Genomic DNA, 20,311 nt, shown 5'->3' with positions numbered 1-20,311 from the left:
GGCCAGCTTGTAACACCAATACGCGACCCATAGTCACAACATTTAACAAGTCACAAGAAGCTGCAACTGCTTTTAAGTAATGGGTGTTTTTATTCTGCAAAACACTGATTCAAGGTGTGGTAGTTTTACTTCATCAGCTGCAGATCATGTAACAACACTCTTTTACGATGCAGATGGGGAGCATGTGGATGCAGCTACAGTTGGTTCCTACTTCAAAAGCATTGTGTAATCAGATAAACTGGAAGCTGAATAAAGCATATCTGAGAATACAACAAGAATAATTATATTCTGAGGTAAATCTGTCAGCTTTTCTACTTGTATTGGTAAACTAATCCTCCCTGCTGCCTGCTCATCAAACCTGATTGAGCTCCAAGGTATTAAAGAGTTCAGCAAAGCAAACAGAAACATGATTACTTTTAGAATCAGCATGTAAATAAATGAAGAGTGTGGTGAGTACCTTTCACTCCCCGCGCACTCCTGGACAGCAATCACAGGGGAGGGAGGGAAGACAGCTGTTGTGGGACAGGGCGTGGACAAGGTGGACGTCCCCGTGTCCAAACCCGTGGAGGCAGAGTACGACGAGGTCATCGCCTCGTCCACCGATGGGCTGCCCTTTAGGAAAAGCCTGTGGAGAGGAGATGAGAAGGCACATGGAGAGAGGAATTACATTTAAATCCAGGAGGGTCAAGTAAGGTGTTGTTTACTTTCTGCGAGCCAAGGTTGTTTATTTTATGAGATGGACGTCTGCTGTATGATAAATACAGCAGAGGTCGGAAAGTCAAATGCTTCTTATTGAGATTCAAAGCCTCATTTTTACAGACCCTGAAAACCAATTCTCTCAGCCAACTTTTACTATGAGCTCATGGGGTAACATGAACACACTAATATCCATCATCTCACAGATTTCTGCTCGTCTGTGGTCTCTTCACTGGTTAAAAGCTGGTTGAGCAAAGTTGGCCCGATGTGATTCTGTCCACCGATCAGACTTTAGCAACATTTCAATCAAAAGGTAACGACAGTAGAGGTTGTTTGCTTATGTTTCTTGGCCGCCGTCAAACAATTAAAGGGTTTTTGAGCTTAAGTTAAATAAGTAAGAATGTCATGAATTTCTAATGTTAAATGATATTTCCCTCTTAACAGGGACGTCATGCTCATTTTCAGGATCATACTTATATATGATATATTGTATATGATTATACATATTTTGGGGTTAGAGCATGTTTAAATGTGTAAAAGAAACCACATTATTTATCTCATACTGTCTGTTTGAATATATTCTGAAACGCTCCGTTTTAGCGTCTCATGCGTAAAAAAGATACAATATAATTACAAAATCCCTTTAAAAAATATAATTTATACATCTCCTACACAGCTATATTTCTACAGCAGTTCATTGCCTACCTGCCAGGTCCTCGCATGTCCCGGATCTCCACGTTGAGGAACGGCAGGAAGGGGATTTCCACAGAAGGGGCAGGTGGTGTTCAGGTTGGAGTCGTCTGCTGTCCAGCCAGCCATGATCTCCTCGTCGTACACGAGGCAGTCGCACGTCTTACAGCGGGAACAGCTGGAGATTAGCAGCTACACACACACACACAAAATTCAGTTAAATAAATTCTGCAACATGAAATGTTAAATGATACATTTCCTTTATCTTAATGGTTTTTTTTTTTGCATGTGAAGCTATTTTGAAAGCTGTTATACATGTTCTTACATTATTCAGATGATTTTATGTCACAGACTGGACTGGAATATTTAATTTGCTCAAAAACAAACTCCTACTTTTCTACTTTCCACCGTATAGTTTTACCTCCATGGCGTAGTTGTTGAAGATGCTGGTGCTGCTGGTGTAGCGTGAAGAGCCGAGGTCCGACTTGTCTGGCAGAGGGAAGCCGGGAGGCGAGAGGACACATCCTGCAGGACAATGAAGAGAGATCAGATTTGTGAACATACAAAACAAGTCAATATGTCACCAACGACGACATGACCGGCATTCTTTCATCTCACTTCTTTTGCTAACAGGTCTACTGTATATTGTCAAGCAAAATGTTGCCTTTTAATAAATGTCTTAGGACTGTTTCATATGTTCTGTCTCTCTTTGTGCGTCAGTAAGCACAAGGAAAATATAGTGATGACATTCAAATAAACAAACATTGTGTTTTGGACTTTGATCATGTTATAAACTAACAAGGAAAGCTGGGAACATAAGGTTTCTTTAGCTCTCATCAGTAAAGTAAGAGTTTGCTCTCACCAGGGAGCAGAGATGTGGGTCTGCCAAGGCTTGGACCTGCAGAGGGACTGTCCAGCCTACTGCGTAGGGGGCTGCGTCTGGGGCTCCTGCGGGGCCCCGTGGGGCCGTTCCTCTGGGGAGAGATCATGGAGCCCTCTGACTCCCCACAGTCCTCCTCATCCAGCAGGGAGGAGCAGTCTGGATCTCCAACTCCGAGGGAGGACACACTCAGGCGGTCACTGTGCCCGTCCTGGATGAACAGCGGAGAGCCTGTCAGGTTAATGTCTGCACAGGTGTCTGACTTTAAAACACTCTCAGCACTGACTAACAACTAAGACTGCTCACTATATATTTGAAGGGGAACAATTAAGATATTTTGTGCATTTATCTTCCCTATGACCTTAATCACTCAAATCTAGAAAGTATATACGAACACAAGGAATCCACAAACTGCTCTGCTCATTAAGGTAACAGAAGCTACATGTGAAGAGTTCACACGCAGTCATGTAGCCAAATCTCCAAATTCATTTTAGTACAAAACAAAATATCAGGTATCAAGGTATATTTTGTATGTAGCAGAAATATGCATGTTCTCTGAACTAATAGAGGTTTTTTGTTGTTGATGATGGAAATTGGAAACAGCAACACCCAGTGAGCAGATTTGACCAGTAGTTAGTCAATGGAGGCTTTTACAGGAAGAATAATCTCACTGACACTCAAAAAGCCACAAGATGGCAGCAGCAATCACACTTTCGGCTCGTCTTACTGCTCATATGAGAGTTTACAGTAATACTGAAACCGTTTATGCAGGTTTTAGACCATTTACTATAAATCATATTTGGCTTGCATTACGGAACACAAATAGATTGAGAGGAGTCGGATACTTTTTCAGTTTAAAAATACGATTAGGTTTTAAAATTGGCTCACTATTTCTATATAACCTATTTGGAGCTGTGCTCCTAAAAACAGGACATAACAATAAGATTTACATCTCAGACTGGCTTAACAATTTGATCTTGAGAATGGCAGAGCCTAAAAACAGGGTGACTCCTTCCTAGTCCAGGCAGCCCTTTGTTTCCATTGATTTTCTGTGTGATAGCAAATAATCTGGTAAAAAAAAATAAAAACATCCCAGCGTTGGTAATCCCTATTTCAGCTGCAGTGAGTTAACTTTCACAACAAGACTCTGTACCTTTGTAGGTGTTGTGTACGTGGCGAGGCGGGAATACCAGCGGCTTGCCTTCTCTGCCACGCCCTTCCCAGCAGAGAACACGCTGGTTTTGAATACATCAAGCGTCGGTGTGATCAGAGTGTCCAGAGCGAAAGAGGAGGAGGAGGGCGAAGGTGACGCCAGGCTCATCCTGTCTGTCCTCTCCCTGTAGGGGCTGGGACGAGGGCTGGCGCTGGGGGTTGTGCTAGAGCTGCGACAGGAAGGCGTCGACAACAGACGCTGGCGTGCGATGGGCTGGGAGGGAGAGGTCGGGTGGAAGGTGCGCGAGCGCGGCACTCCAGAAGTCCTGAGGGGGGAGCTGTGGGGCAGGCTGGCTCTGCGGGGGGCAAAGACTGAGGAGGGGTGAAGGAGGAGGGGGCTGGCGGGGTCCTGCAGGTCCAGACTGGGTGTGCGGCTGCTCAGTGGGCTGCCCATGTGGTTCATGTAGAGCTCGATTTCTCTGGCCAGGTGCCTACGGGCGCTCGGCGTGCTGGTCTCGTCCCCCTCTGGGTACTGATCCTCATTTTGCTGCTCAGAGTGTGACTCTGCTGCCAGCAGGGATAGAGGGTCGTAGCCCGTCTGTATGTCCGTGCGCTTCACTCCTCTGGACATCACAGTGCTCATGCCACTGTAGCTGACGCTGCGTTCGACAGGTTTCTTATGAGATTTGTTGGATTTGTTGGAGCTGATGCCAACCCCTGTGGCAGGCTTGTCCAAATCCAGATCCTCCAAATCAAAAATGGCCTCTGTATTACTTCTGTCCTCATCACTGGAGTCCTGTCCCTCCATCTCCTCTTCCTCCTCCATGTTATCACGACTTCTGGCAGCGGCCGCCCCCTCTAATCCGCCCAGGACCAGCGAACGAGGTCTCTTACTCTTACTGAAGTTGGCACCGGAGAGAATTTTGACATCTGCACCCAGGTGTCCTGCGATCTTAACAGGGTCGGTTTCCCCCTGGCTCATACCCAGGCCGAGGACGGTGGTGCCACTGCCGCTGCTGCCAACTGTGTCTCCGCTCAGCCGGCGGCCTCTCACGCCTTGCCAGTCAAGAGCCGAGCCGCTGCTGGCGCTTCCCACCACCTCCTCCAGAGTACTCTTGTGTCTCCTGATCAAACTGTTGGTGCGGACCTCACCGATCTCATTCAGGGAGGAACTGAAGAGCAGACCTGCAACGTGACCGTGAGAGGATAAGGGAAGAAGTGACATAAGTGAGCAATACAGTTACAAAGCTGGAGGAGTTATTAGTAAGTTGTGTTATTATGCTACAGGTCTGATTCTTTCCTCCGGCTTCTGCAGCCGAGGCTCATGGAAATAATTAAAAAGGATTGCCATGACAGAGACCCAAAGTATCGGATAAGTTATTTAGAAGACTTCTGGTGTTGAGGAACATTGAGGAAGTCATAAGAAAACTTTGAAGTGGGAATTTATAGTTTCTCTCCACTCACTTTGCAAAACTATTGAATCTATTTAGGTTCTTTTTCTTTACCTGCGCTGGCGGAGCTCTTGGGCTTACAGGATGAATCATCATATGGACAGCTGCTGCGCACAATGCCACAGGGTTTGAAGGAGGAATGAACGTCCATGTCCAGCTGAGGGAGGTAGTCTTTACTCCCCTTGGCGCTCTCTGTCTCTGACACTGCAAACACAGAAATTACAATTTATAATCAGTCTTTTTTTACCATGCGGCACAGCGTGAAACACAGCACTGTTCTTTAAAAGAGTCCATTGAAGGACAACACAAGACTCAAATGCTTTTGATGATGAGAAACCAAAAAGAATGAATCATCTCTGGGGGAGAAAGATCAAGGCAGAGAAGGGGAAATCCCTCGTGTGGCTGCCAACTTATCATTTTTTAGAAGGTACAGTAGACAGAAATATCAGGTGATATCAGATCAGACAGAGCTTACTCCTGTACTTACAGGAGCTGCAGTCGCTTTCCTTCTTGTCATCTTTGTCAGGGGCGATGTCCTGAGCACTAGGGTCTCCTCTCCGAACCTCCTCCTTGGACAGCGAGTTATAACCCAAATCTGATTGATCCCCTAGAGACCCGAGAGAAAGACAGAAATGAAATTAGATGAGAGGGACACAATAAGCACACAAGTCTCTGATATTAAACCACAAGATCACAGAAAAATGCATCACAACGCATGGAAAATCTATGCAGAGAAATAGGTTGTTCTCTCAAAATAGCAGCACTTTGACAACACTGTACACGACACCGCTCTCATTACCAAACACACTGTTCAGGTTGGAGGATCTACTGAAAACAAGGGAAAAAAGAAGTGAACCTATTGTGGCTTTGCACTGTGGTAGGAGTAAATGAAACATACATAAGAGATAAAGCTAGTGAGGCGATTATTCCCTTTCATCTCCTCAATTCTGGGAGGCATATCACTGTTGCGGTGAGAGGCGAGAAAAAAGCAGCTAAGCTGTGCCGACTAAAAAGAATCCTCCTCAGGGCATGCAGAGATCTACAGTAACTGTAAGGAAACTAACTGCTGTTACACAGCTGCTAATGAATTTAGCTGTTAAGACTCGACATTAGGGGCGGAAAAAACCTGCCTCTTCCATCCGTCTCTAAAACTTCGCTGGGTCTCCAGGCAACCAGCTGTCTGATGATTTGTTCTCCTCTTTCATCTTTTCATGAACCTTCAACTCTAAATAAAGCATGAGGCTGCACAGCTCGGCTGTAACACAGTATGGAGCGACTGATAGCAGGAGACAAATCTCATTTCAAGACTGTAATAATTATAATCATGGACCTTCCCTCCTGCTGTGGTTCCCTCTCAGTATTTCTGCTCACACGGTGATGTCTCCTGCCGAGGTGCCAGCTCCATGATTAAAATTATTACAGTAATCAAAAAGAATGTGCCTCTGAGTAATTACTCGCCATAATTGACTATGATACGTCACTCTGTGGTGAAGGGAGGAGTGAGAGAAAAGAGAGATGAGCAGCAGACTGATGTGCCAGATAGAGAGATGACACAGTGGAGAACAAAAAGAGGAGGCGAGGTCACAGAGACAGAAAAGAACAGATGAAAGGGCTCAAGACAGAAAATTAAAAAACCTTGCAGGTCAGGTGAGATGAGACAGAGAAATACTAGAGAGAGACAGACATGCAGACTGACAGAGAGGATTACCTGGGTGGAGGGTGGCTTCTCTGAGCTCAGAGCCCCCCCAGTGTGAGTGGGCCACCGGGACCCTGGCGCCCACGCTGCCGCCCCCACGGCCGACTGCATGCAAGGGCAACACAGGCAGGGCCAGAGTGAAGGGCAGGGTTAGGGACAGAGCACAGCAGAAACCACAGCCGCAAAACCAGGGAAAGACGACATGGATGGACAACAGGGACGAAAGGAAGGTGGAGGAGAAACAGGCGGCGGGAGGAAGAGGGAAAACGAGGAAGAGGCCGGTCGGTAAGTGGGACAAATGAAGGAAGAATAAAAAAATAAAAAATGTAATTGAGAGAGAAGAATAAGATGTAGAACAAGATGGCTGCCTGTGAAAGATTGAGTCGAGCAGCAGCCGCCATGTTGAGTGTACCTGTGCTAGATTTATCGTCAGTGGGGTCTACTCTGGCAGAGTCAGTGGCGTAGGGGCCCTGCTCGGCCAGGTTAGTGTCGGCAGAGCAATCCAGGCTGCCGTGACTCACAGCGTCCAGGTCGCTGCCATCTGCCCAAAGACAACAAGGCGTTAAAAAGTCCGGGCGCCATTTCTGCTCCACAACTGTTCTTTCTTTTTATTGTTTTTAATATTTAAGTGTCGATTAGCGGGTGACTCAAACTGTCCTGATGAGCTTGTGTCTTACGGTGTAAGGAGTATTTTGGTAGGTGTATTTATTCTGAAATATATAGATATAAATCCAGATGAACCAGCAAGAGAAATTACTCTTTAAAAGCTTAAACATACTTCTTGCATTATTCTGAGATGTGACTAAATTCCAGCCATCAGAGTAAAACAGTAGTTGCAACACTTATTTACGGGTCCCATAGTTTAACATATCTTAGACAGGAACTAATGTGCAAATGTAAATAAGTGGGAACATTTAGATGTAAATTGGTACTAATTATAAGGGAAAACAAAGGCCGACTCAATTGTTACACTCCAATTCCAATTAACTTGGAGCATAAACTAGAGTCTTTTATTCACTGCACAGTGAGATGAACATGCACAGATGTGAAAGTTATCTACAAGAAAGCATGTACATCATTTAATATATACGGAGAATTAAGTCTCCAATAACAAAGTTCTTCCTCTAAGGAAATCCCTCTCACAACTCAACAAAATGAACTCAAATAACTGTTGCAAATACAGTGCCTCTTTGTTCTCCATAATAAGAGAATCTCTATAATAACCTTCTAGGAAATTAATAGAAAATAAAAGGACATGTATAAATAAGAACTGGCCAGTTGTTTTCACCTTCTGTGTCACTGTCGAGGCACATTATGTAAACTGTGTGGGACGGGAGTGGAGTGAGAGGTGGCTTGTGTCTCTTTGTGGTGTGTGTATGGATGAGTGTTTCACAGGAGCATTTGTCTCTTTGAATCAACGCTGAACTCGTCTGAGGAGCGTTGATGAACACAATGCTTACCAGTGGTAACAGGGAGTATTTTTAAAAAGCAGGGATTAGCAGGGATTAGCATGCACCAGGTGTGCAGGTGTTCACTGGCATGCAGGGGAGTTAAATCACACATGTTGAGATAGTTGATCTTTACAACTCTGCCGGTCAATAATTACAACTGAAACAAATTGTATTTAAGAAATGCTGGGTCGTTCGATTTCCTTTTCTGCACTTGAGATACATGGATGTGATGTATTTGAGATTGTAGCAGGACAATGTATTGTTATTATCCTTTAATGTGTTCCACAAGTCTGATCTTTATCTATTTAGATTATAGTGAATGACAGTGTGAACGTAAACAAACCAAATACATCAACTCAATAAAGTCAAATCCTAATTTAACACTTTGTGAGTGAGTGAATTATACATACAGTCCCTTTATTGTACGCTGGAGTTTATTATGATCCCAGTCTGCAGTGTTCAGAGTTGCTCTGGAGTTCAATGCATTTTTTACTGGAGGAATGTTAAAGCTAAAGGAAAGGGTTAAGTTTCTCTGCAACTCTGGTTTGGCCAAATTGGTCAAGTTTGCAGAACTGTGCAAAAACTGTTTAGTGAGACGACAACGACAACAACAAGAACGTTCCTTTTCTCAGACGTGCAGAGTGTTATTGACCACAGTTACCTGACAGAGGACTCTGTGTGTGGGCAGCGTGTCGTCGTAGCGCCTGTTTGAACTGGGCCACGCCCAAAACGACATTTCTTAGCTTCATCCACAGGAAGTATCCTCCTCTGGTGCTGGAGGGCCACGTGCTCTCCAACACCGCCTGGACACCAGGAGGAGAGAGACAGCCGAGGTAGAGGAGGAGAAGGAACAATATCAGATCAAGGTCAGAATCACGGCCAGATTTCTTTTAAAAGTCTTGGATTTGCCTTTTCTTAGCAGTCTAGGAGTTCATTCATTTTTAATTCAAATGATTAAGAATATGGATTTGTTTTTTCTGAAAATACCTTCCACCATGAAATGTTCTTATATTCATCTACTAAATAATTCACTGAACATGAATATTGTGTGAAGAGCAGCAACAACTTCATGCATACACTTTCAACTCCACATTTCAAAGTGAGTGAACTAAAACTGACCCAATCCCCGTTTCATATAAAAATCATCTTGAATGAATTTGACATCAAAGGCCTTAACTGCAGCGGTGTTAGATCCACAGTCACTCTCAGCATCAGAAAAAGGAAAGGCACTGCAGCTGTTGCTGGCCAAGTCACGTTCAACAGTCTCGGCCTGCTCCTAAAATACACTTCAGAAGCCCCCTGAGAAAAAACACGATATGCCACTGAGCAGAACTGGGTTTATTACGCTGGCTGCTCCTTTGTGAAGGCTCTCAGGATTTGGGCCAGGTAAAAGGATGTTACGACAACTAACGAACAGCAAGCTGGCCACAGTTCCACTTAGTGTTTGAGAGAGGACTGTAAGTGCAGTGCATCATTTCCCCCTATTAATAGTCAATGGGAAATGCGCCAATTTACTTTCTTGCAACGAGAAGATTTCTACTCTCATATCTGTCTGTAAGAATTTCATTGCCAACGAATGCTTCTCTGTAATTGTTGTGCTTATGTCAATAAATACTTGAATTAGTGAGCTTTCAAGTTTTTTTTTAACCTTTTGACAGAGCCAGGATAGCCATTTCTGAAAAACCATCTAAAGCAAGAAATTGGAAAATAGGTTGTAAGCTCTCTACAATTTCAGGAGGAATTTAGTTTTCTGGAGCAGCTAATCATTTCTTATTCAGCAGTTTCTTCCTCACTTAATTCAGTTTTATTTTAGAAATGTATGTTAAAGCTAACACCAAAAATATTCCATCCTTTTGCATTTTGTGTGCAACTGAAGGCCATATGGAACCTCTTCCCTCCTCCTTCACATCCTTGGACTTCAAAGATCTTAAGAAGCATAAAAGAAACACCTGCCGATGCCGACTGTCCGATGCAGCAGCTGCCGTGGCCACATTGTGCCTCCAAGACTTCTATTTCTAAGACGAAATGAGATCCTGTGAAGTGTCAAAACAACACTGCAGCCTGCTCCCACACCAGACTATTTACTTTTTTTCTCTCTGGGTTGCCAGATCAGGGACACGTTGCGATGATAACAAAGCTACCATTCATCCCGACACCTGGGGATGACCGCGCACGGCGGTGTTCCACCTTGAGGGGGTACTTCAAATGTCACCAATGTTTCTTTTTGTCTGCAAGTGGAGTGTCTGCATAGACAATTACTGTGATGAAGTACCAATCAGAGAGGAGCGACTGAGCACAGCGGTGTAATAATATGGATGCAATTATTTATGTTGCTATTGTGAATCATGAATAAATAATCAACATCTAGGCTGAAATCATTCTGCTCTAGAATATATCATGCCGTTTTCTGAGGTATTTTTAAATCACACATCTGATATAACGCCTACAGTGACATACGTTCTGAACAGTGAGTTTTTTATATGTTCTCACAGTCACTTTAACACTATTTGTACAGTAGCCAATTCTCCTGTCTATATATTCATCCATCACGGCTGATGGAAAAGGTAGCATCCCAGAGATTTGGGTGTGTTCACACATTCGTCAAACTTGCAGCAGAATCAGCAGAATAAACTGAACTCACCCACATGAGGAACAGCACACCCAGAGCAACAGTATAGCACATGGGAGTCCCAGTGCTCATATGTTTACATTAGGGCCTGTGTGAGACCCTGCACTGGATTGGTATTGGTGAGTTGCTCCCTTTATGCACCTTTAAATCCAAGGCCACATTACACCACGCCTCTTTACCAACCATACATGACAAGTTTTGGCTTCATTGTGATCAATAGAAGCACATAGTGTACCTTGTTGTAGTAGCCGTAAGTGATGGCATTGGGGTGGACTCCGGCCTTCTTCATCTCAAAGAGGACCCTGACTGCCAGGACAGGTTGGCCATACTGTCCACACAGCTGCATCAGCACCCGGTAGCAGACCTGTACAGTATTTGTACATGTATGATTGTTTAGGTAGAAAGACAATCACTTTTTTTTTGCTCACCTTGGTTTGAGCTAAAAAAGAAAAAGCTAAATACAAACAATTAGTTGATCTGAAATTAGTGTAAACATAGTTATAATTGTCAAAAATAGTAAAAAGTGTAGTGTACCTCGTCAGGGGGCTGCAATTTCTTTGCCTGCATCTTTCTGAGGACGTCGTAGGCGGTGCGAAGCGCCCGCACCTTGGAGTGGCACACCTTCACGTACGCTGGCAGACAGATGAACCACAAGCCGTAGCAGTGACGGAGTAGGCACTTGGACCAAAGCTGGGGGATGGACGAGTACTTCTTGGCTATCTTCTGGGCTGATTTGATCTCCTGTGGATAAAAAGGAGGGTGAGGAAAAAGTTCTTTAATGCCTAAATCAGGCTCCTGCATATCTGTTAGAGATAATGTGCGTGTAAAAGTTAAATCTTCCATCGCCCTCGACCCAGAGAATCATATCCATTTTCTTGCCACTATTACAAAATAATAAAACTTCCATTTCTCTGTAATTTTTTTAATGTATAGCTTAAGGCAGTCCTTTTTGTATGCTGAATCTTCAATTGTAAAACTGAATCAGTTTATCGGCTCACATTTATTTTAAGAAATGTTTCTTCATTTTGGAAATGTAACTTTTTTGGCTGCAAGTTTGAGCATTTAGAAAACCTTGTAGTGTTTCTTTAAGTGTAGGTAACTCAGGAGAAGAGCATCAGCTCAGAACATACATCAATAAATCATTGTGTGACGATAGTGAGTTACTTCTATGCTGACCTGCTTGGTGCGTCTAAACATGGGGGCAGGGCTGGTGGGACAGCTGTGCTTGGCAGCGAGGCGGGAGGAGGGGGTCCGCAGACCCTCCATGGGGTCAAACAGGTCAAGACTTAACACTGGGAAACCATCGTACCTGATGAAGAACATGCATACACACATTACTGACAGAAGGCACAGTTTTTCTCTGCAAAGAAAACAAGAACATTTTGCCAATATCTAGAGGGACCATAAAAGCAGTTGGCTTGTAATTATTTACAAAGAGATCTAATTATACATTCTGGAAAGCTGTTTTTTTTTTTTGTTTATTATTAGGGGAGCTTAACTTAAGTGGTTCTGAAAGATCTTTTTGGCATAAATTATTTAGTGCGAAATATGACTGCAGAATACAAATAGCACATATTCAGACCCACACAGTCCAGCAGCAGTGTTCAGTGCGAGTAAGGGAGCTGGACTCCTGCTGGGCCTCAATAAGTAACTACCAGCTCAATGGATTATTCAGTTTTCCTTCTGCTGTAAGGCGTCACTATTCAGTTAGTCTCAAGGAAGATGTCAAGTCGGGAGATGGCACTTAGTAAATGAGTACATCTTTCCATTGACAATTAACATTAAACTTCAAAATCTAACATCAGCAGCTTGTTGAGTGATCGAAGCACTGACTTGGCATATGATTCATATAACTGGTGGCTCTAATAACACTTTGTGTTTCAGGTTTGAAAGCTTGGTTACAACGACTTACTGCAAAATGTTACCAAAGCATAACAGTTACCAAGTATAAAACAGTTTGAAAAAAATGTCAGTGGTTAAAGAAGTATTCAGATGTTTCACTAAAAGTAGCAATACAGTGTAGAAATACTCACTGAATTCAAACTCTTACTTAAGTCAAAGTTAAAAAGAAGTAACAGCATCAAAATATACTTAAAAGTACCAAAGTACTCATTATGCAGAATTATATTACTAGATTATAATTAGTGATGCATTATCAAATCAAATGTAAGAGAGTAAAAAGCACAATATTCGTCTCTGAGATGTAATGTATTAGAAGTAGAAAGTAGCTTGAGTAAATGTACTTCCACCACTGAAAGGTTTGATACTTATTCTCCCATTTGAGAGGAATATTGAGTTATTACCTGTAGCAGAGTGGATATTCCTCCCCCTCAGGCAGAGGAGGCAGCTCTGGAGGTGTGATAAAGACTGTGTGCTCACTGCGCTGAGATTCATCAATCTCTATCAGCCGGGTCTCCTCCGGCCTGTCACCGTCCACCTGCAGAACAGAGCACACAAACATGACCAGAGATGTCTGGCTGCTGGTACCGTGACCCTTCATCTAGCAAAGCTGATGGAAATAGGGAGTAACTTCAACACAGAGCTTGACATTATGCCCTGTAATAAATATTTCAGCGTTTGCATCGGGGGAGGGTTTGCCTAAGACAGGCCGATTACCTTTGAAAAACTTTTTTTCACTAGAGCATCATTTTAAAACAGCTTTGTAGCTTTCACCCTGATCGCAGGATTTCTACAGATTGAGTGTCTGGGAGAGCTGAGGGAGGATGACAGCAGGTGACCTAGATTTCCCGAGTGAGCATGCTTCCCTTTCTCTCGTTTATATACTCACTCTACCTCTGCTGCCCACCTCTGTAACCACACACACATACACACACACACAGCTGCAACGAGCCCCCATCTTCCTCCTACAGTGTAATATTTAGTTTAATGCCAAATTCAAATTATACCCATTACATACATCACAGTTCAATATACAGATTGTGCAATAAAATGTCCATATTATCCATCACTGTCCTCCATCATCTATACAATATTTAATGCTGCAGACTTTGTTTTAAAACCCTGTTTACATACATCGTGTGCCGTTTGCTAGTGTTTAAAATCTCTTAATAAATGTCACCTTTGTGGAGAAGACCTCAAAAGGTCTCTTGTACTTTGCTGGAAGACTGTACAGGTTAACACTTGGGTTTTACCCAGAATAACAGACATACCGCTATAATGAACTATAATATAACACACAATACACATGAACTGAGTTACAATCAAAGTCCTAATATTTTGACCACAGGGTATCAATACAACATCAGATATACAGATATAAATAATCTTGAAAGATAATAAAGTGGAGATCAAAACTAAAACTATAAACTAAAAAGGCCTAATAAATGGTCTGCCTGTGCATGTTTACACGTGTGTATGTGAAAATAACTTTAGTTGACGTTAGAGATTCAAAGTGAAAGAATGGCAGACATGTCAGAAGCTGTGGGAGGATTTATACGGATAAATCAGTAGGTCGCTTGTCCTGGCAGAGTGTGTCGACTCGATAAATCTAAATCTGCAGCTCCAGGGAGCTGTGTCAGTGTGTGAGCAGCACCTTCATTCTGCTGCAGATATCTGCTACTGTAAAGTAAACAAGATAAAAAGATTGTCTTGTGGTCATTTACGTATTCACCACTGCCATGTAATCTGTGGATTTTATAAAGTTTATTTAAACTACATTATTCATAAAAGTTGGGGAACTTGAATCCAGCTTTGAATGACCATCTGTTTTATCAATAAACACAGTGCTGGAGAGTAACTAAGTACTTTTATTTAAGTCATTTTAAGGTACTTTACTTTATTTCCATTTTCTGCTTTTTTATACTTCAATTTAGAGGGATTATTATTGTTATAATTATTGTTATAATATTGTACTTTTTACTACACTACATTTAGACAAGATTTAGATTAATACAAATTATAAATCAACAAATAAATGATCATGTATTAGTAAAGACAAAACTTTATTGAGCGCTTGGTGAAATGCACCAACTACGCAGCAGTATTATGTGGTTTAAAAAAGCACCACCATTACCAGCTACAACATTAAAGTGATGATGAATAATGCATCAATAATTATTATGTAATAATATATTATATATTAATGTGAAATGGGCCATTCTGCATAATGAGTACTTTTGCGTTTGGTACATGTTTTGATGCTAATACTGCATGGCTTTCACTTGCAACAGAATATTTCTACACTGTGGTATTACTACTTTTACTTTAGTAAAAGGTCCAAGTATTTTATTCCACCAATGTCAATAAATCTATACAGACATTCTACAGTAGTATAGAATATTTTAGAAATAAACTACTGTAAAGCTGAGTTTAAATCAGAACGTTGCGAGCCACAGACCCTCATGCAGAAGATTACAGGTTATGGCTGCTCAATGGTCGTGAAAAGTGCTTCGATTTTATTAAATGGCGCCAGAAAAAAAACATCTAGGTGGCAAAATGAAATGTAGTGAGCGCAATGAACGACACCCATCATCACTGACATTTGGAGTTTTTGCAGATATTTTACTACAGCCATGCTGGCAGAGCTGAAAGATCAGACTTCTAGTTTTCCGAGTGAATCTTAAAGCAGGAGGATCGAGCTTTATGGTGGATATAAAAAACGAAAGTTCACGCAGGAAAGCATCATAAATTGAGAAGTGCTTTAGAACTACAAATGCTGATTTTATTTATGGCGAATGGAAGAGAAGGGAAGCCCTTGCTGAAAGGTCATTACTCAGTCTTGTTAGTCTGATAATAATAAGTTTGATAATAACCTCAGTCTAAGTGTGGGAGCTGTATCAAGTGTCTGTTCTTTCATTATTTATCTTGTGTCTAATACAGAACATCAAAAGGCTAATATAAAGTTCTGTGATATGTCTCCGAGTACAGATTAAACCTTCAGACATCAGAGTAGAACCACTGTTGAGGTGATTCAAGGAATTGATCAGGATGCCTCCTCATGGAGATATTCTGCATGGACACCCTGAACACATCAGAGGGGCAACATATCCCATATTGATAGGGAACCATTAGGGAAGTGGTAAAAGACATGGCTGCGGAAAAAAGAACATTTGGCCGGATAAGTGGCAGAAAATGTATGGACGGATGTGTGTAACAGCATTTAACTAAATTGGTCAATTATTGGCAATGATAGTGTTGGATTTATGCTGAAAAACACTCTTACCTTACCATCTTAGCTAAAGATGTAGGTGTAATGTTTTCTACAATTTAGTGGGAGTTGAGGTGACGATGATGAGGTGAAGGTATTTATAGTGATGGTTTGTTGGTTGTGTGATGCCGCCTACTCGATGCCTCTTTGCCATCTTTACAAGGACCACAATGAAAATATCCTTTATCCTTGTAGTTGTGTGTTGTTTGATGTCCTCCTATTCGTAATGTCAAATAAACTATCTAAATTATTTCAATGTAGATTATGAGAACTGAGAGTTCTGCAGCCCCCCACACACACTCACAAATATAATGTCATTTATACCTTCTTTTTTTTTTATGCGAGGCAACCTACACTGCTCCACAGTGACTAGAGACAGCTGTAAAGATAAGAGAAGCAATCTGTCTCTGCTGTCGTTTCACACATCAGAAGAAGAAGAAGACACAGACCGGTGGAATGAGAACGTCTTGTTTGTGCATCTCAAATAACGTTCAGTTCATCTGGATCAGACAGGGAGCTTTCCAGCGGCTGAGAGAAACACCCAGTGTCTGCTGACTAAAGGATAAGATAGTTAATACGGAAACAACTGATTTCATCTATACCTTTAAGTTAGTCACACTCCTCCATAATACTTTCAGCCAGAACCCTCTACAGACTTTTTACAGATGTTGCTACTTTTACAAAAAAGCGAGGCTAGCGGTTTCCCCGTTTCCAGTCTTTATGCTAAGCTTAATTAACAGGCTGCTGGATCCGGCAATATTTGTTGTACAGACATGAGGGTGGTGTCGATCTATTCCTCCAACTCTCATCTCTCATCTAACTCTTCCCAAAATGTCTAACAGCTCCTTTAAATGTAGGTGGAAGAGGGTGAAACATGGGCCAAGAAGGAACCAATTACATTTTGAAGCAGATCAGAATGACACATTGTGCGATAGGGCATTTGAGCTGCATTCATGTTAATAATCAGAAAGTTTAGTTTCATGGCTCATCTGATCGGTTTCCTTTGCTCTTCGATGTCACGCAAATACTGGAGCAATAACCGTATGTTTTAGGAACAGACCAAAGTCAGCAGAACGACTTCTCAACCTTGGAAACGGGAACATCCGAGCAGCACATGAATACAGCACAGGCGAAGGTCTGCGCTCTCCAAGAACCATTTTAGTTTACAATTACGGTTTGTATTTCTGCACCTTTTAATTTACATCATTGTATTTCATTTGTATGATGAGTCTGACTTTAGTTTTGTTCCCTTGCTGAAGTGTAATTAGTTTTGTTGCTTCAATGAGCTAGTTTCCCTCAGGAATCAATACCTTTTAACCTTATCTTTCAGTATGGGACTGCTGTGTGTGTGTGTTTGAATGTGTGTGGGCTGAGTGATGCAGTGTGAGAATAGATCATGTAATCCAGCCAGTGCAGAAAGACAGTCGGAGAATTTAATCGCCCGTGGAGCTGACACACAGGCAGGGGAGGCTGTGGATGGTGGCCTCTGGATTCACTTCCGCTATGTCTCAATTACAACCCACCCACCCCCACCACACACCCACACACCCACACTATTTCAGAGTCTGTTTTAAATGTCACCTGCAAGACCAAGTGACCCACAGACGTGACCGGGGAACCAAGTGACTACGTTGGACTTTAAGACTGCAAACACACACAATGTAACCCTTCTGCATACACACACAGTCTGATAGAGGAACACAACCCTGTGAGCACATGCAAAATGCTCCCAGTGCAGCACAGAGGATACACTGACAGCTTCTCAGAGGCTCTTCATATTGTCACACTGAAGGATGTGAGCCCAGGGGATGTAAAATATATATTGAAAAAAAAGAAGAAAAAACTACCTTTAAGCTCGGTTAGTGCTTCACAAACCACTGATGCGTTAAAAGCCCTTACACTATCCAGTCATGAAAGATTTAGGGCAGAAATCTTTGCAGCAAACTGCACATGGATTTCTATGAAACTACAGTTTTGCAGTCTTAAGACAAATTGCTGTTTCAGCAAATTTGATGTAGAATATTCCAATATTCATTAAAGATGGAAATATCTATAAAAGGTGATAGAGCTGGGATTTTAAGGAATTTATTTAAATTACACACTGCTGAAATATCACATGAAAGCTAAGAGCGGGGGGTTTGCTAAAGGCATGCTACTGGCTTCTATGAGTCTAGAAGAGAAATGTTGTTTCCTTTACAAACTATTTTGATCTCAAGTAATAACCATCTGGAGACAAAATGTACCCAGAACAGATGAGAATCGACAACCAAATAACAATAGACTTACCTTGCCCGATTTGTCTGCACTCCGCTCTGAATTGTAGAGCTGCTCGCAAACAGAGACAGAGAGGGAAAGAGGAACACAAACTCAAGAAATTAGAAAAGGAAAGGTTTGGCTTAACACAGGTGAAGTGACACAGAAGAGTGGAAACTACTAATACTACGATAAGTGGAGCACAAAGTGGCCTGGTGAGTAAAGTAGAACCACTCCAGAAGGCAGAAAACTCAGATAATAATGAGTGTAAAATTAACAGAAATGGCCAAAGAGGATGTGTAGATTTTAGCGAGAAGCTTCCACACATAAATATATACTATATAGTATGTTTTTTACGATTAATTACTACACTTACTTTGTCCACACAGTCGTCAAAGAAGGCCAGACTAGCGTCTTTGTCGCTGACGAAGGAGCATTCCTCAATAAAGCGGATGAACATCTGGGTTTTGGTCATCATCGAGTAGAACTTCTGATGTGAGCGGTCACGGCTCTTCAAGAACCCTGCGGACAAAAAATGTTTAGATTAGCTTTTACAAATGATAGTAATCTCTCTTTGATGAGACTTTCTAATGTGAGGAGGGATTCACAGATAATTCATGATATAGTAGCAGGTTTATTTAGGTAGCTTAACTATTATCTACATGCACCAGAGCAATTTACTTTTTCAAAAGGTGTTGGCAAGCCAACACGTAGTTATTAGTCGAATAGCCAATTCGGTACATACAACAACGTGGTGAATAGCTTCCGTAATAGATTCTGAAAGCAGCTTAAATGTTAATAGTTGCTAGACTGAAAGCTGGCTTACAGGACAGAGGTGGAAGCCAAACACTGATTTACATCGCTGCAGAGAAACAATTCCTGAAGCTGATAAATATTTTAATCCTGACACTCGCAACCTGGACCATCAACTGGTTCTCACTAAAACTCCTCTCAGTAGCTTCACTAAATAGCTTTCTATGTCTTTTCTTTACAGTAAGTACAGCTTTCCAGTAGAGTCTAAAAACACTCTCTGGAAACTCTAATGTCCTAAATAGTGATTTAATGATTAGTTGATTGTTGAATTACTCATTCAACAATCAAAAATGATTAAAGCGTTAAAGTGTTGCTAATAGGAAGTGTTTTGTGCTTTTCTTTATTTATTTATTTTATCACTGAAAGCTGAAGACACTTAGCCTCTAATTTACTTATTATTCTTACATCATTATGTGATTAAATAAGAAAAAACACAAACATTGATGTTTGGAGGTTTCAATGTTTGTGTTTTTTCATATTTAATCACATAATTATGACTAATTGTATAGTTTTATTATATAGTTATATGGTATATAGTTATATAGTTTTATTATATAGTTATATAGTTTTATTATATAGTTATATGGTATATAGTTATATGGTTTTATTATATAGTTATATAGTTATATTATATAGTTATATAGTTATATTATATAGTTATATGGTATATAGTTATATAGTTTTATTATATAGTTATATGGTATATAGTTATATGGTTTTATTATATAGTTATATAGTTATATTATATAGTTATATAGTTATATTATATAGTTATATGGTATATAGTTATATAGTTTTATTATATAGTTATATGGTATAGTTATATGGTTTTATTATATAGTTATATTATATAGTTATATGGTATATAGTTATATAGTTTTATTATATAGTTATATGGTTTTATTATAAAGTTATATTATATAGTTATATGGTATATAGTTATATGGTATATAGTTTTATTATATAGTTATATATATAGTTATATAGTTTTATTATATAGTTATATGGTATATAGTTATATAGTATATAGTTATATTATAGTTTTATTATATAGTTATATGTATATAGTTATATAGTATATAGTTATATTATAGTTTTATTATATAGTTATATGGTATATAGTTATATAGTTGTATTATATAGTTATATTATATAGTTATATGGTATATAGTTATATTATAGTTTTATTATATAGTTATATGGTATATAGTTATATTATATAGTTTATGGTATATAGTTATATTATATAGTTATATGGTATATAGTTATATTATAGTTTATTATATAGTATATGGTATAGTTATATTATATAGTTATATGGTATATAGTTATATTATATAGTTATATGGTATATAGTTATATAGTTTTATTATATAGTTATATGGTATATAGTTATATAGTTTTATTATATAGTTATATGGTATATAGTTATA

General features: G+C 40.5%; 1 protein-coding gene across 1 annotated transcript in view; it reads right to left on the bottom strand.

Moving 5' to 3' along the window:
- Positions 1–20,311, bottom strand: part of LOC115026029 (C-myc promoter-binding protein-like) — a 73,535-nt gene that overhangs the window by 15,398 nt on the left and 37,826 nt on the right. Inside the window, 16 exon segments of the mRNA XM_029458571.1 lie at positions 458–625; positions 1,402–1,454; positions 1,456–1,578; positions 1,808–1,911; positions 2,249–2,477; positions 3,420–4,603; positions 4,924–5,073; positions 5,357–5,476; positions 6,978–7,106; positions 8,678–8,819; positions 10,881–11,009; positions 11,180–11,386; positions 11,822–11,954; positions 12,949–13,082; positions 18,099–18,137; positions 18,442–18,587. Coding sequence (XP_029314431.1) covers positions 458–625; positions 1,402–1,454; positions 1,456–1,578; positions 1,808–1,911; positions 2,249–2,477; positions 3,420–4,603; positions 4,924–5,073; positions 5,357–5,476; positions 6,978–7,106; positions 8,678–8,819; positions 10,881–11,009; positions 11,180–11,386; positions 11,822–11,954; positions 12,949–13,082; positions 18,099–18,137; positions 18,442–18,587 — 3,190 coding nt within the window.

The sequence above is a fragment of the Cottoperca gobio genome, chromosome 3 (genome assembly GCF_900634415.1).
Source record: "Cottoperca gobio chromosome 3, fCotGob3.1, whole genome shotgun sequence".
Classification (NCBI taxonomy): Eukaryota; Metazoa; Chordata; class Actinopteri; order Perciformes; family Bovichtidae; genus Cottoperca; species Cottoperca gobio.
This window is presented reverse-complemented; position numbering and strand designations above follow the sequence as displayed.